General features: G+C 46.6%; 1 protein-coding gene across 1 annotated transcript in view; it reads right to left on the minus strand.

The window, feature by feature from the left end:
• The window catches only part of PRPSAP2 (phosphoribosyl pyrophosphate synthetase associated protein 2), a 32,831-nt gene extending 19,852 nt beyond the window's left edge, over nt 1-12,979 (minus strand). Inside the window, exons 1-5 of the mRNA XM_074965066.1 lie at nt 12,833-12,979; nt 3,804-3,923; nt 3,003-3,154; nt 1,416-1,468; nt 714-780 (exon numbers count right to left, since the gene is read on the minus strand). Of these exons, the coding sequence (XP_074821167.1) occupies nt 714-780; nt 1,416-1,468; nt 3,003-3,121 (239 nt within the window). The 5' untranslated portion in view covers nt 3,122-3,154; nt 3,804-3,923; nt 12,833-12,979. The remainder of the gene's footprint in view (nt 1-713; nt 781-1,415; nt 1,469-3,002; nt 3,155-3,803; nt 3,924-12,832) is intronic.
• Between the last annotated feature and the right edge of the window lie 856 nt (nt 12,980-13,835).

Below are 13,835 nucleotides of genomic sequence, written 5' to 3' on the forward strand. Positions count from 1 at the left end.
ACATTGTAATTAGTCTCCCACATCTTTGCACCACAAGATAAAAACTGAATGAATATATTTTCACTACGGACAGGACTAACAGTTTTAGATTCCCACAATACATTCTCCTATTATTTTGGCCAAAAATAGGCCTTGGCCAACACTAGGCTTTAAATATTTAGCAACTAACAGCCTATCTCCTGTCTCTAAACAAAAAGATTTAGTGGTATATATTAACATGGAAGGACTGATCATCAGGCAAACCAGCCCCATCATTTCTGCTGCTGTCAGAAACTAGAAGTATGCCTTTGAATTGTAGAGATCTGTAATGTTCTTGAGAACATACAATTATTATGTTGCTTAATGAGTCACATGAGCCATTTGCTTTGAAGAGAGCGCTCCCACTTTAAAAGCATTAAGTGGTGCTGCACTCAGGGTAGTCGATCACAACAAGATTTTAAAGAGAACAAAGTAAGGAACAGAGTGTACATTGCAAAAGAATGCAGAAACCCATAGAGCAAAATCCAGATTCATCTGAATATAAACAAAGTAAATGGTCAGATTATAAGAAGGTCCCCTACATACACACCTTTTAAATCACAGAGACCAACTGGCCCATCTGTGAATCTCTCATATGTACAAAAAAAGAAAACCTAAGACAAAAGAATTCTTAAAGATAAACCATGTCAGAAACTACTCTAGTTTCTTTAGAATATGTGTTAGTTGTTACTCACTTTGAAACTGTTTGGATGATAAAGACATCTTTTCCTCTCACAGACTCTTGAATCTGCACCCTTGTTTCTGCCAAGAAGAGAAACATACAAAGATTTAAGAAACATACAACAACAGGACTTCATGGAATTACTCCACGAAGTCGTCATACACTATAGACAAATCTAAAAAATAAATAATTTCTCCATCTTCAAACTGAAACAGAATAGCCATATTGAAGACAATATTCATGGTCAAATTTACAGACTTGTGTGCATCAGGTGCACAACTCCCACTAATGATAACATGAGTCATGTGGTAAGTTCCCACATGAGGACTTGAAAATGTATCCTTTTGTATCTAAGGAAGGTGATGATGGTGGCTACATACATGAACCCTCTGACCAATAATATTGCATGACAATACCAGCATTTAATGAGGATGAAGGAACAATATAAAAAAACTAATTAGAGAGAGACAACATACAAGAGTGTGTGTGTGAGAGAGATGTATGCTAGTGATCACATACATAAACAGGTGGTCTGGAAGAGTGACAGTCCTCAGAACGCAGGAAGACAAGAGGTGAAAGTTCACGTGTATGAGAGAACACAAACGTTAGAAAGTGCTGCTTCACTTTTCTGTAAATAAATTCTAAGGAGGGTTAGGTAATATACTGTCTCCCACAGAGGCAGAACGAGAGGTTTATTTAACCATTAAATGCTCACCTCTGTTTGGCTCCTGATAAACCTGAACTTTGCCCATCTCTACCCCCAACCGTCTGAAGAAAAAGAAAAGCAAGAATCAGTACATTACACACAAGGGAATGGAGACCAGAATAAAGAAGAAGCCCAACCCAATGTTCATAACACTGTACAAATCTGTACTTTGTAAATCACAGGACAAATGTTTTACTATGAGATTTCTCACAACTCTACATTTTACAAGAGTTACATTACTGGTCGATCTAAGCCTGTCCACAAATAAAAACAATGTTAAAAAAAAAAATGAACAAGAACATTAAAATAATTCCAAATTATGAAATTATGCAACAAGTTTCTCATCATCATCTACATGGTGTCACAGATGTGCATGAGGCTTTACAAAACTGAGTTTAAATAGGTCCTTTCCCAGGGAAATTTCCAATCGAGACTGGATAAGAGGTGAAATGAGGGCAAGAGCAGACAAAGCTGTAGTTAATAAGCTTTTGAAGGTTAAACTATGGTTTAATATGTCTGTATTAGCATAGAAAAGCCAATTACTAAAAAGGAACCAATTGCATGAATGATGCACAAATATCCCCACATCCAAACACTGTGTAACCTCAGCCCTCCCTCAGCACCCTTCTTGTCTGTTCTTCCTAGGTCACGTCTAATTTAGACTGTAGGGAAGTGACCTGCCACGTCTGATATTTCTAAAAGCATCTTGCACGCTTATGGTCATGAAGTATGATCTAGATTTATTCAAGACATAATAGCTCTACCAAAGCTATTAGTGCACTTTATACTAAAAATCCTCAATATCTAAATAAATTTGTACTGAGCAGAAAAGACAAGCCTTGATAACTAACAAAGCCATAGTACATATGGAATGAGAAAACAATGGATTTTTCTAACATAAAGGATTATTTATCACAATCCAAATAAAAACCTTTGTAACTTATGTCTCCTAAACAATATTAATGTGGCCTTTCACAGTTTGCAAATGAACAGGCCAAGCATAAATGTTTTCTTTGTTATTTGGTGAATAAATTACATAGTGAATAAATTACACCGTATCTTTTCAAAATTCAGCTACTGTAAAGGTTTTAGGTGAGGTACTGACACTGACTACCTACCGCTGGAAATTGTGTTCTCTAATTTGCATGTCCCACAGTAATGAAAAAAGGCTTGTCAGGGTCCATACTACCCTACATGTAGTTGTTAAATGCTATGGATGCCAGGACAAGGTGATTCAACAGCAAACCTCTCCCAGCTTGCTATACTGAGCGTCACGATTAACGCCTTTATTACATGTAATACAGTCTGCCCTGGGGCACAGTTCCCTAATTAGTTCTTTAAAATGATTGCCTAAAACAGACATCTATAATATTTATTTTCAGAGATGCAAGTTTAGTTGATTAGGAACAAAGATTTATTGTACTGACTGTGTACCTTGTAGGTAACTTTATTTTTCCAAACAATGGCGCAGTTTTACTAAGTAACTTTACAAAATATTCTTATCTGCTGAAGACTGATCTCTACTCCCAACCCACCTGGACCAATGTCCTACACTGCTGTGATGGCAGCACAGACTAACCACTGGATATTACTTACTCAGCAATTCTCCTTGATAGTTCCGTGCATGATGAATTGGAATTAGCTGAAAACAGCACCAGCCCACCCTTTGTTATATTCATGATGGCTCCTATTTCAGTTGATGCCACACAAAACATCAAAACCTACTTTGTTTTTCCACTTCTAAAATACTGCAAAAAAATAAAAGACATATTAAGCATTACAATATTTACTGTAGAAACAAGTTTCCTTTGGATATGGGCTGCAGACTAATTCATCCTCCTGCATCCTCATACAGAATAGTTTAGTAAAAACATAAAGTAAGAACAATACTACAAAGATGAAATCCTTACAACACTCCTTTGTGCTACATAAGCATTACTCTTTTTAAAGATCTGGGCACTAAACAGTGCACCCAGCAACAAACCACAAGGAGTGTGAGTGGAGCCTGTCTTCTCTACCTCGTCTTGTCCTCAGCAATCATGGCAGCATCTAGCAGAAAGGCACCAAGAATGGTTTCTTCAAACTCCCGTCAGATCATATCACAAATTCTACAAAATTTTTAATCATCTTCCTCAGTTTACAGCTGACAGGGCACATCATTAGCCTACCATTTTTATCTGCTTGTCTAATTAACTTTCTGCCATTGTCATTCACCAGCTGGGAGAAAAAACAAAAATTAAGTGATTTTTCCAAGATTACACCATCAAATTGATGATAGGACTTTTATTAGAATGGAGTTCCCAGTTCTGTGCTAAATCCACTACAACAGCCTCTATATGTATATGCTACACATGCACTGTATATGTTTGATTATTTTGCAATAAATTATAAACTTACAAATAAGGGTTGAACTTAAGGAAGAGTCCAATAAAGTTGGAAGATGTAACTAATGCCCTCTTGTACAATGCATCCACTTGGTCATGTAGCTGCTGTCATTCTTCGACACTAGAATTGCTCCTATGGAAACACCACAGAGAGAACAAACATCAAGAGACAATTTAGACACTTTTATTCAATAAAGGCACACACACACACACAATCAATTAATCACATCAGGGTTTCTCCATACTCTTTATTCCAGTTTGTAATATCACATTTTCATGCCACAAGGTAATAGAACACTTAAGTGACAGCATCATGCTGAACTGCAGCCACCATTGTAGACATAAAATAAGTACCATCTTAATTAACAAAGTGCTAAAAACTCAGTAACTTGCTTTTTTAATATATAAATACTCCAATACTTTCAAAGCATATCTCAATATGACTCAAAGAACTGAACATATCAATACCAGCAGCATAACTCAAACAAAGGACAGGTTTCAGAGTGGTAGCCATGTTAGTCCGTATCAGCAAAAACAACAAGGCCTTGTGGCACCTTTGGGTATATCTACATTACGAAATTAGGTTGATTTTACAGAAGTCAATTTTTAGAAATCTATTTTATACAGTCAATTGTGTATGTCCCCACTAAGCTCATTAAGTCGGCAGAGTGTGTCCTCAATACCGTGGCTAGCATCGACTTACGGAGCGGTGCACTGTGGGAAGCTATCCCACAGTTCCCGCAGTCTCTGCTGCCCATTGGAATTCTGGGTTAAGCTCCCAACGCCCAATGGGGCAAACACACTGTTGAGGGTGGTTTTGGGTACATGTCATCAGTCGCCCCTCCCTTCCTCCCGCTCTCGTTTTGCGCCTTTTTTCCTGGGTTACCCATGCAGACACCATACCATGGCAAGCATGGAGCCCGCTCAGTTCACCGTTACTGTTGTGAGCATTGTAAACGCCTCGCGCATTATCCTGGATTATGTGCAGAACCGGGCTAAGAGCCACCAGCACAAGGACGATTGTGATGAGGACATGGACACAGACGTTCCTGAAAGCACGGGCTGTGGAAATTAGGACATCATGGCAGCAGTGGGGATGGTTGATACAGTGGAACGCCGATTCTGGGCCCGGCAAACAAGCACAGACTGGTGAGACCGCATAGTGTTGCGGGTATGAATGATTCACAGTGGCTGCGAAACTTCTGCATACATAAGGACACTTTCTTTGAACTTTGTGAGTTGCTTTCCCCCCACCCCAAAGTGCAGGAATACCAAGATGAGAGCTGCCCTGACAGCTGAGAAGCGAGTGGCGATAGCCCTGTGGAAGCTTGCAACGCCTGACTGCTACCAGTCAGTTGGGAATCAATTTGGAGTAGGCAAGTCTACTGTGGGGACTGCTGTGATCCAAGTAGCCAATGCAATCACTAACATTCTGTTATCAAGTGTAGTGACTCTGGGAAATGTGCAGGTCATACCGGATGGCTTTGCTGCAATGGGATTCCCTAACTGTGGTGGGGCGACAGACAGAACACATATTCCTATCTTGGCACCGGACCACCTTGCCAACCAGTACGTAACCCGCAAGGGGTACTTCTCAATGGTGCTGCAAGCACTGGTGGATCACAAGGGACGTTTCACCAACATCAACGTGGGATGGCCAGGAAAGGTGCATGACGGTCGCATCTTTAGCAACTCCGGGCTCTTCGAGCAGTTGCAAAAAGGACTTACTTCCCAGACCAGAAAATTACCATAGGGAATGTTGAAATGTCAATAGTTATCCTTGGGGACCCAGCCTACTCCTTGCTCCCATGGCTCATGAAGCCGTACACAGGCAGCCTGGACTGTAGTAAGGAGCAGTTCAACTGTAGGCTAAGCAAATGCAGAATGGTGATAGAATGTACCTTTGGATATTTAAAAGCTCGCTGGCACTGTTTGCTGACTAGGTTAGACCTCAGTGCAACCAACATTCCCATTGTTATTGCTGCTTGCTGTGTGTTCCATAATATCTGCGAGAGTAAGGAGGAGACGTTTATGGCGGGGTGGGAGGTTGAGACAAATCGCCTGGCAGCCGATTTTGAGCAGCCAGACACCAGGGCGATTAGAAGAGCACAGCTAGGCACGCTGTGCATCAGAAAGGCTTTGAAAACCAGTTTCATGACTGGCCAGGCTACAGCATGACAGTTGTGTGTGTTTCTCCTTGCTGCAAACCCGCCCCCTTTGTTGATTTTAATTCCCTGTAAGCCAACCACCCTCCCCCTCTTCGATCACACCTGGCAAAGGAAATAAAGTAACTATTGTTTTGATACCATGCATTCTTTCTTTATTAATTTTTTTAAAAAAAGAGTGAGATAACTGACAAGGTAACCCAGGTGGGGTGACGTGCGGGAGGAGGGAAGGACAAGGCCACATTTGATTTGTAGTGTGGCTACAATAAGCGAACTGTCTGAATGACAGCCTTCTGTTGCTTGGGTCATCCTCTGGAGTAGAGTGGCTGGGTGCCCGGAGCCTCTCCCCCCACGCCACGCGTTCTTAGGCGTCTGGGTGAGGAGGAACTTGGGGACGAGGGCAGGCGGTTATACAATGGATGCAGCAGGGGTCTGTGCTCTTTTTGCCTTTCCTGCAGCTCCAACAGATACTTCATCATGTCCATTTGCTCCCCCATTAGCCTCAGCATCGCTTCCTGCCTCTGCTCTTCGCGCTCACTTAATGCTTTCCTGGCCTCTGCCACTGAATGCCTCCATGCATTACGCTGTGCCCTATCACTGCGGGAGGACTGTATGAGCTCAGAAAACATGTCATTGCAAGTGCGGTTTTTTCGCCTTCTAATCTGCGATAACCTCAGGGACGGAGATGATAGGGGGAGCATAGAAACATTTGCACCTGGGGGGAGATAAAAAGGGAGAGTAAAATTTACGATGATACATTTCTGAGAACAAAAGGGAAACTCTTCCATAGTGAATCAAGCAATTCGCAGCAGACAGCACATGCGCTTTAGGTACAAGATTGCATTTTGCCTTTTATATTGAGCGCCTGCCAGTATGGTGACACATCACAAACGGCTGGGCATCAGAATTCGGCTTCCAGGCAGCCATGGTAAGCCTTTTGGTACATGGGGTTGGCTTCTTACGCCTTCATAACATGTGGGAATGGTTTCAAACTGCAGCGCCATCCTTTCCCATAGCAAGCAATGCCGGTTGGGTTTCACATTTAAAAGAAGGGGCTGCGGTTTTTGGGTGGACTTGCAGCACACACCTCCCCCCACCCCGCCGCGTGGCTATTCTCCGGGATGATCCCTTCACTCCTCCCCCCGCCGCGTGGCTATTCTCCGGGATGATCCCTTCACTCCTCCCCCCGCCGCGTGGCTATTCTCCGGGATGATCCCTTTTAGCCAAGGGCAAACAACCCAGCATGAATGGAGTCCTTTTACTGTTCCCTTACAAAAATTCTCCTATTTCAACCACGTGACCATGAATGATATCACTCTCCTGAGGCTAACACAGAAAGAAAGACCAAACATTGCTTGAATGCGACCAAAACCCAGAACCATTCGCTGCCATGCTTTGTGCTGCAATGATTCCAGACTACGTGCTACTGGCTTGGAGTGGTAAAGTGTCCTACCGCGGAGAACGAAATAAGGCAGCCCTCCCCAGAACCCTTCTGCAAAGGCTTTCAGAGTACCTCCAGGAGAGCTTCATGGAGATGTCCCTGGAGGATTCCACTCCATCCCCAGACACGTTAAGACTTTTCCAGTAACTGTTCTGGCTGCAAATGCATCCCAATTCTTCAGGGCAAATCAAACATTAAACACTATTGCTTTTAAACCCCGTACTATAGTTACAAATGTGCACTCACCAGAGCTGCCTTCTCCGGCTTCATGGTCAGGGATCCCGCCTTGGGAGGGTATTGGCTCCAGGGTGATGAAAAGGTCCTGGCTACCAGGGAAAACGGATTCACTGCTTGCCTGCTGCACATTCTCCTCCTCTGCCTCATCCACAAAATCCTCCTCCCTGTTGCGTGAGACTCCCCCTTGCAGGTGTCCACAGACAGTGGTGCGGTAGTAGTAGGGTCCCCCCCAGAATACCATGCAGCTGATGACAGAAGCAGCATGTCTGGGGCTCCGACCCGGAGCGACCGTTTGCCTCCTTTGTCTTTTGGTCGGCTTGCCTGAGCTCCTTAACTTTCACGCAGCACTGCTGCGTGTCCCTGTTGTAGCCTCTCTCCACCACGCCGTGTGCAAGTTTGGCATACAGTGGAGTCACATCTTATGCGGGGGTTAGGTTCTACAGTCAGCGTGTAAGGCGAAAATCGCATATAGTCAAAAAGAGAGAGAGACGGAAGAATGAAAGAATAAAAAAGGGAGAAAGACAACTTCAACGTCGTTATGCACAAACCGGAGTGCCTCAGAATGGCCAAGAGCATTGTCTACAATCAGCAACACTTTAAAGTCAAGTCCTTTCTCTTCGAGGTACCACTTGACCTCCAGAATGAAACACTTGTGGAACAAATCCAGAAATAATGCTGCCCTCACCCAAGCCTTTTTATTTGATTGCCATAACACAGGCAGGAGATTTTTGTTCTTGCCTTTTAGGGCACGGGGATTTGCAGCCCTGTAGAGCAAGCCTGGCTTTATTAAATGCCCAGCCACATTGCCACAAAACAACACAGTCACACGGTCCCTAGCTGCTTTGAAGCCAGGGGCTTGTCTTTCTGCTTTCGAAGTGTAAGTGCGGTTGGGCATTTTTTACCAGAAGAGCCCAATCTCATCGGCATTAAAAACTTGTTCGGGAAGATAACCCTTTTCTTCTATGATTTTCTTTAATTGTTCGGGGCAGGCTTTTGCTGCCTCTTCATTGGCAGATGCAGCTTCACCAGTAGTCTGCACGTTTTTGAGGTTGAAGTGGTTCCTAAAACTGTTAAGCCAACCTTGGCTGGCTCTGAATTCCTTCTCCTCAGAAGGCTGTCCCTCTTCGGCGGGAGGTTTGAACAGCACGTAGAGGCTGAGAGCCTTTTCTCGCAACGTGTTGCCATCGATAGGCACACATTTACAGTTCATGTCTTCCAGCCATAAGTTTAATGCCTTTTCAGTCTTCACTAAAGTCTTATCACGCACCTGGCTCATCACCTTAGCAGTTATTGGAGCACTTGACGCCACGGCTTGACGAATTGCTCTCTCTCAAATCTTGATGGCACGGATGCTAGACTTGTTATAGCCATATTTATGTGCCACGTTGGAGACCGACATACCGACTCTTAATAAGTCCAACACAGCCAGTTTTTCCTCCAGCATTGGAACAGATCGCTGTTTCTTCGGTTGAGCACCAGATGAAGTAGTTGGTTTGCGTTTGGGGGCCATGTTGTATGAAAAATAAGTATCTTTAAACACTAGAATCACACTCAGAGCGACAAGATGCTTGCTGGATCGGCGGGCAGCGATTGATCCAGCGGGGGTCGATTTATCGCATCTAGACTAGACACGATAAATCGACCCGAGCGCTCTCCCATTGACGCCTGTACAGTACTCCACCGCCGCAAGTTATTATTTTTCTTTTTTTTTTGCCAAGCTCGTATAGTTGAATTCACGTAAGTTAAATGCGCGTATGATGCGACTCCACTGTATATATTAGCATTTCTTCTTTTTGATCGGAGTTTGGCCTGCACAGATTCTTCTCCCCATACAGCAATCAGATCCAGTGTCTCCCGTTCAGTCCATGCTGGAGCTCATTTGCGATTCTGGGGTGACTGCATGGGCATGGTCACCTGAGCTGCTGAGCTCGCCGCGCTGACCAAACAGGAAATGAAATTCAAAATTTCCAGGGGCTTTTCCTGGGTACGTGGCTCGTGCATCGAAGTTCAAAGTGCTGTCCAGAGCAGTCACATTGGAGCACTCTGGGATAGCTCCCAGAGGCCAATACCGTCGAATTGCGTCTGCACTACCCCAAATGTGACCCAGCAAGGTCGATTTTAGCACTACTCCCCTCGCTGTGGAGGAGTACAGAAGTCAAGTTTAAGAGCTTTTTAGGTCGACGGAACATTCATTTTAAAATCAACCTAACCCAGCTAAATTCAACTTAACCCCTTAGTGTAGACCAGGGCTTAGAGACTAACAAATTTATTTGGGCATAAGCCTTAGGCCAATGTCTCCATCTCACAAATGTTTCCCAAACAGAGATTGCAAGCATCTAGCAATGGTACAGAATCCATTTTAGGACTGTTAGTACACCCTCTTATTAAGTACTCTAAAACAGCATCTACAAAAATGACTGTGTATTAGTCACATTTATGGAAGCAGCTGTTGGATTCAAACACAGGACGGCTATATTAAAGCTGTTTTACCAGCCTTTGCAACTAGACCTACTCTTACTCAGTTTGTCCAGGATGCAGAAGCTATATTTGGCTCATCAGCAGTTGAGAGCCAAGAAGAGGATGGGTATTTCCTACAAATAAAATACTCCACCACTGTGCAGCACTCTGCTCAGTTCCTGTGAATCAAAAAATGGCTCATGATACCACAGAAGCTTTTAATAGGGAGAGGTTGCAACAGATACAACAGTAGAGCAGACCCCAGGAGTGTGCCTCAATTCTAACCTTCAAAAACCACCTATACAGCTAATAAAACAGATCAGACCCCAGGTCCTTGCCCTCTGCTGAGTCTATCAGGCTATGCCTACACTAGCACTTTTGTCAGTACAACTTACGTCACTCAGGGCATGCCCCTCCCAGTGACATAAGTTACACCAACAAAAGAGTCAGTGTGCACAGTCCTATGTCAGCAGGAGCTTCATAGTTTGGGGGTTCTCTATAAAGTGAGCCTAAAAACAATAAGAAAAGGAGTACTTGTGGCACCTTAGAGACTAACCAATTTATTTGAGCATGAGCTTTCGTGAGCTACAGCTCACTTCATCGGATGCATACTGTGGAAATTGCAGAATACATTATTATATACACAGACACCATGAAACAATACCTCCTCCCACCCCACTCTCCTGCTGGTAATAGCTTATCTAAAGTGATCATCAAGATGGGCCATTTCCAGCACAAATCCAGGTTTTCTCACCCTCCGCCCCCCCACAGACAAACTCACTCTCTTGCTGGTAATAGCCCATCCAAAGTGACCACTCTCTTCACAATGTGTATGATAATCAAGGTGGGCCATTTCCTGCAGGAATCCAGGTTCTCTCACCCCCTCACCCCCCTCCAAAAACCACACACATAAACTCTCCTTACAACGTGCATGAAAATCAAGGTGGGCCATTTCCAGCACAAATCCAGGTTCTCACCCCCCCCCCCCCAAAACCCACACACACAAACTCACTCTCCTGCTGGTAATAGCCTATCCAAAGTGACCACTCTCCTTACAACGTGCATGAAACAATAATACAATAATACTTAATATTTGTGCTATGCTTTTCAAACTTTGGCCCTGTTCTTATCCACTTTTCATAGATGGGGAAACCCAGGCAGAAGAGTTAAGAGATTTTTCCCCAAGGTTATGAGTTCCTGGCTTCCAATTTATTGTTCAGATCACATCTCACTTTTCAGGGAGACAGGAACATTTTCATGAGTGATTTTGAAGCTCCAGTTCTGTAGGTCAGTAGGGTATACTGCAGAGGTAACAACTGGGCTACAGTAGAGGAGCAAATGATAGGTATATGCATAATACAAGCTCCAGGATGGTAAATCGAGAGGTAATATTGACCTGGTCATCCTAAAACAGGTGTTGGGGTTAGCGCCAGCTCATTAGGCAAAACGATGAGTAAAGTCATGGCCTCAAAACAAGTGCATATCTATGCATACACATAGCCCAATGGCTTTGTCCAGACTGACCTTCCAAGTTCGGATCAGGTTTGAGAAACGAACATTTACCCCAGATTGTCTTCCCAGCACCATCATACCCTCCCCACCTCTCCCGAGCCCCCAATTCCTATTGTGTTGCTTTGGCTATGAAGTCACATACAACAGCCACTCAGGTACATAAGGAAAATAACATTGTTGGATTGAGTCCCAGTGAAAACTGGCCCCGATTCACAAAAGATTCTAGACCCCTAGGATTTCAGGGCCCTTTGATAGAAAGAAGGGAATGGAGACAGAAAACACCCAAATATATCACAGCTTCCAGGGCATAAAGGAGATGAGCCATTGCCACCAGATTCTGCCCTCGTTGCTCCTACATACAGGATGATGGACAGAGATGAACTTCCCACTCCCACCTCACCCACCCCAGAGGAAGGCTGGAGATTAATCCCTCCCCTCATACACACACTTCCCCTCCCCATTTGCAGTTGGAAATATTTATATTAGGCTAGAACCCAAAGGTCCCAGTTGGGATTGGGAAGCCATTGCGTACAAATACACAAAGGAAATTATCTTCCCTGGAGGGCTTACAATTTATTTCCTATGCTAGGAAAGGAAACTCCCCCACCACAGGATTTCCCCTTGGGAGAAAGATAATGGTGATGAACCCATCCCCCACCCCACCCCACCCCTCTTGCCCTGTGGAGGAGCAGAGCCGGAGGAGGGGGGAAGGGAACAGCAATGAACCCATCCCCCACCTTACCTGCCCTGAGGGGGGGATAGCAATGAACCCATCCCCCACCCCTCCCCTCCCCTCCTTGCCATGAGGCTTCGGGGGGGGGGGGGGACAGGACAGCAATGAACCCATCCCCCACCCCTCCCCTCTTGCCCTGAGAAGCGGGGGGGGGGAGGGGAGGGAGAAGATGGAATAGCAATGAACCCATCCCCCACCTTACCTGCCCTGAGGGGGAGGGGGGGATAGCAATGAACCCATCCCCCACCCCTCTTGTCCTGAGGAGCAGGGGGGGAAGGGAGGAGATGGAATAGCAATGAACCCATCCCCCACCTTACCTGCCCGGGGGGGGGGACCGCAATGAACCCACCCCCCGCCCCGAGGCGGGGACAGACTAGACCCAGCCGCCCCAGCGGTGCCCACCTCCCCGAGGCAGGGCGTACGTGATGGTGCCCCCCCCCACGCCAAAGGATGGAGCGCGCCCCCGGCGGAGAGGGCGGCGTGGCCGAGCCCCTTACCTGCCGTTCAGCGCCACTCCGGCCCCCCCAGCTGCCGGGAGAAGGCGGCGGCCCAGCCGGCCGGCGGAGGGAGGGGAGGCGGCGGCTTGGCTCAGCCCCTCGCCGTCCGGCTGCAAAATGGCGGCGCCGTGCGCGGGGGAGGGGCAGGGGCAGGGGCAGCCGCGAGGCGCGCTACTCCCCTCAGCGCCCGGGTCGGAGCGGGGGCGGCCGCAGGGCGATGCTCCCCTCAGCGTCCCCCAGCTCCTCGGGGTGAGGGGTGTCTGTGGGGCACTACTGCCCTCAGCGTCCCCCAGCTCTCGGGATGGGGGGGGGTGTCTGTGGGGCACTACTGCCCTCAGCGTCCCCCAGCTCCTCGGGATGGGGGGGGGTGTCTGTGGGGCACTACTGCCCTCAGCGTCCCCCAGCTCCTCGGGATGGGGGGGGGTGTCTGTGGGGCACTACTGCCCTCAGCGTCCCCCAGCTCCTCGGGATGGGGGGGGGGTGTCTGTGGGGCACTACTGCCCTCAGCGTCCCCCAGCTCCTCGGGATGGGGGGGGGTGTCTGTGGGGCACTACTGCCCTCAGCGTCCCCCAGCTCCTCGGGATGGGGGGTGTCTGTGGGGCACTACTGCCCTCAGCGTCCCCCCAGCTCCTCAGGATGTGGGGGGTGTCTGTGGGGCGGAGACACATGTTGAGGTGGGAGGTGGTATAGGAGCAGTGACAGGGTCCATGTGTAGGCGTAGATAGACGGGGGGTCCCTGAGCTGTGACTGCCTGGGGAGAAGAGGTGGGTGGTAGTAGATGGGTGTAAATAAGGGGTGAAGGGCTTGTGCAGGGGACAGATTTGAATAGGAGTCGGGGAGTGGATGGCAACAGAGGTAGCCGTAAGGGGCCAGGAGTCAGGGTAGAATCGATTGCACAAGGAGGGCAGCGTGTTGGAGGAACATTACACTGAATGAAAGAGCAAGCGTAGGAGAAACCAAAGTTGTGTATGGTACAACCCCCTGCGCAGTGATGGGGCCAAAT

Source organism: Natator depressus, chromosome 10 (assembly GCF_965152275.1).
Source record: "Natator depressus isolate rNatDep1 chromosome 10, rNatDep2.hap1, whole genome shotgun sequence".
Taxonomy (NCBI): domain Eukaryota; kingdom Metazoa; phylum Chordata; order Testudines; family Cheloniidae; genus Natator; species Natator depressus.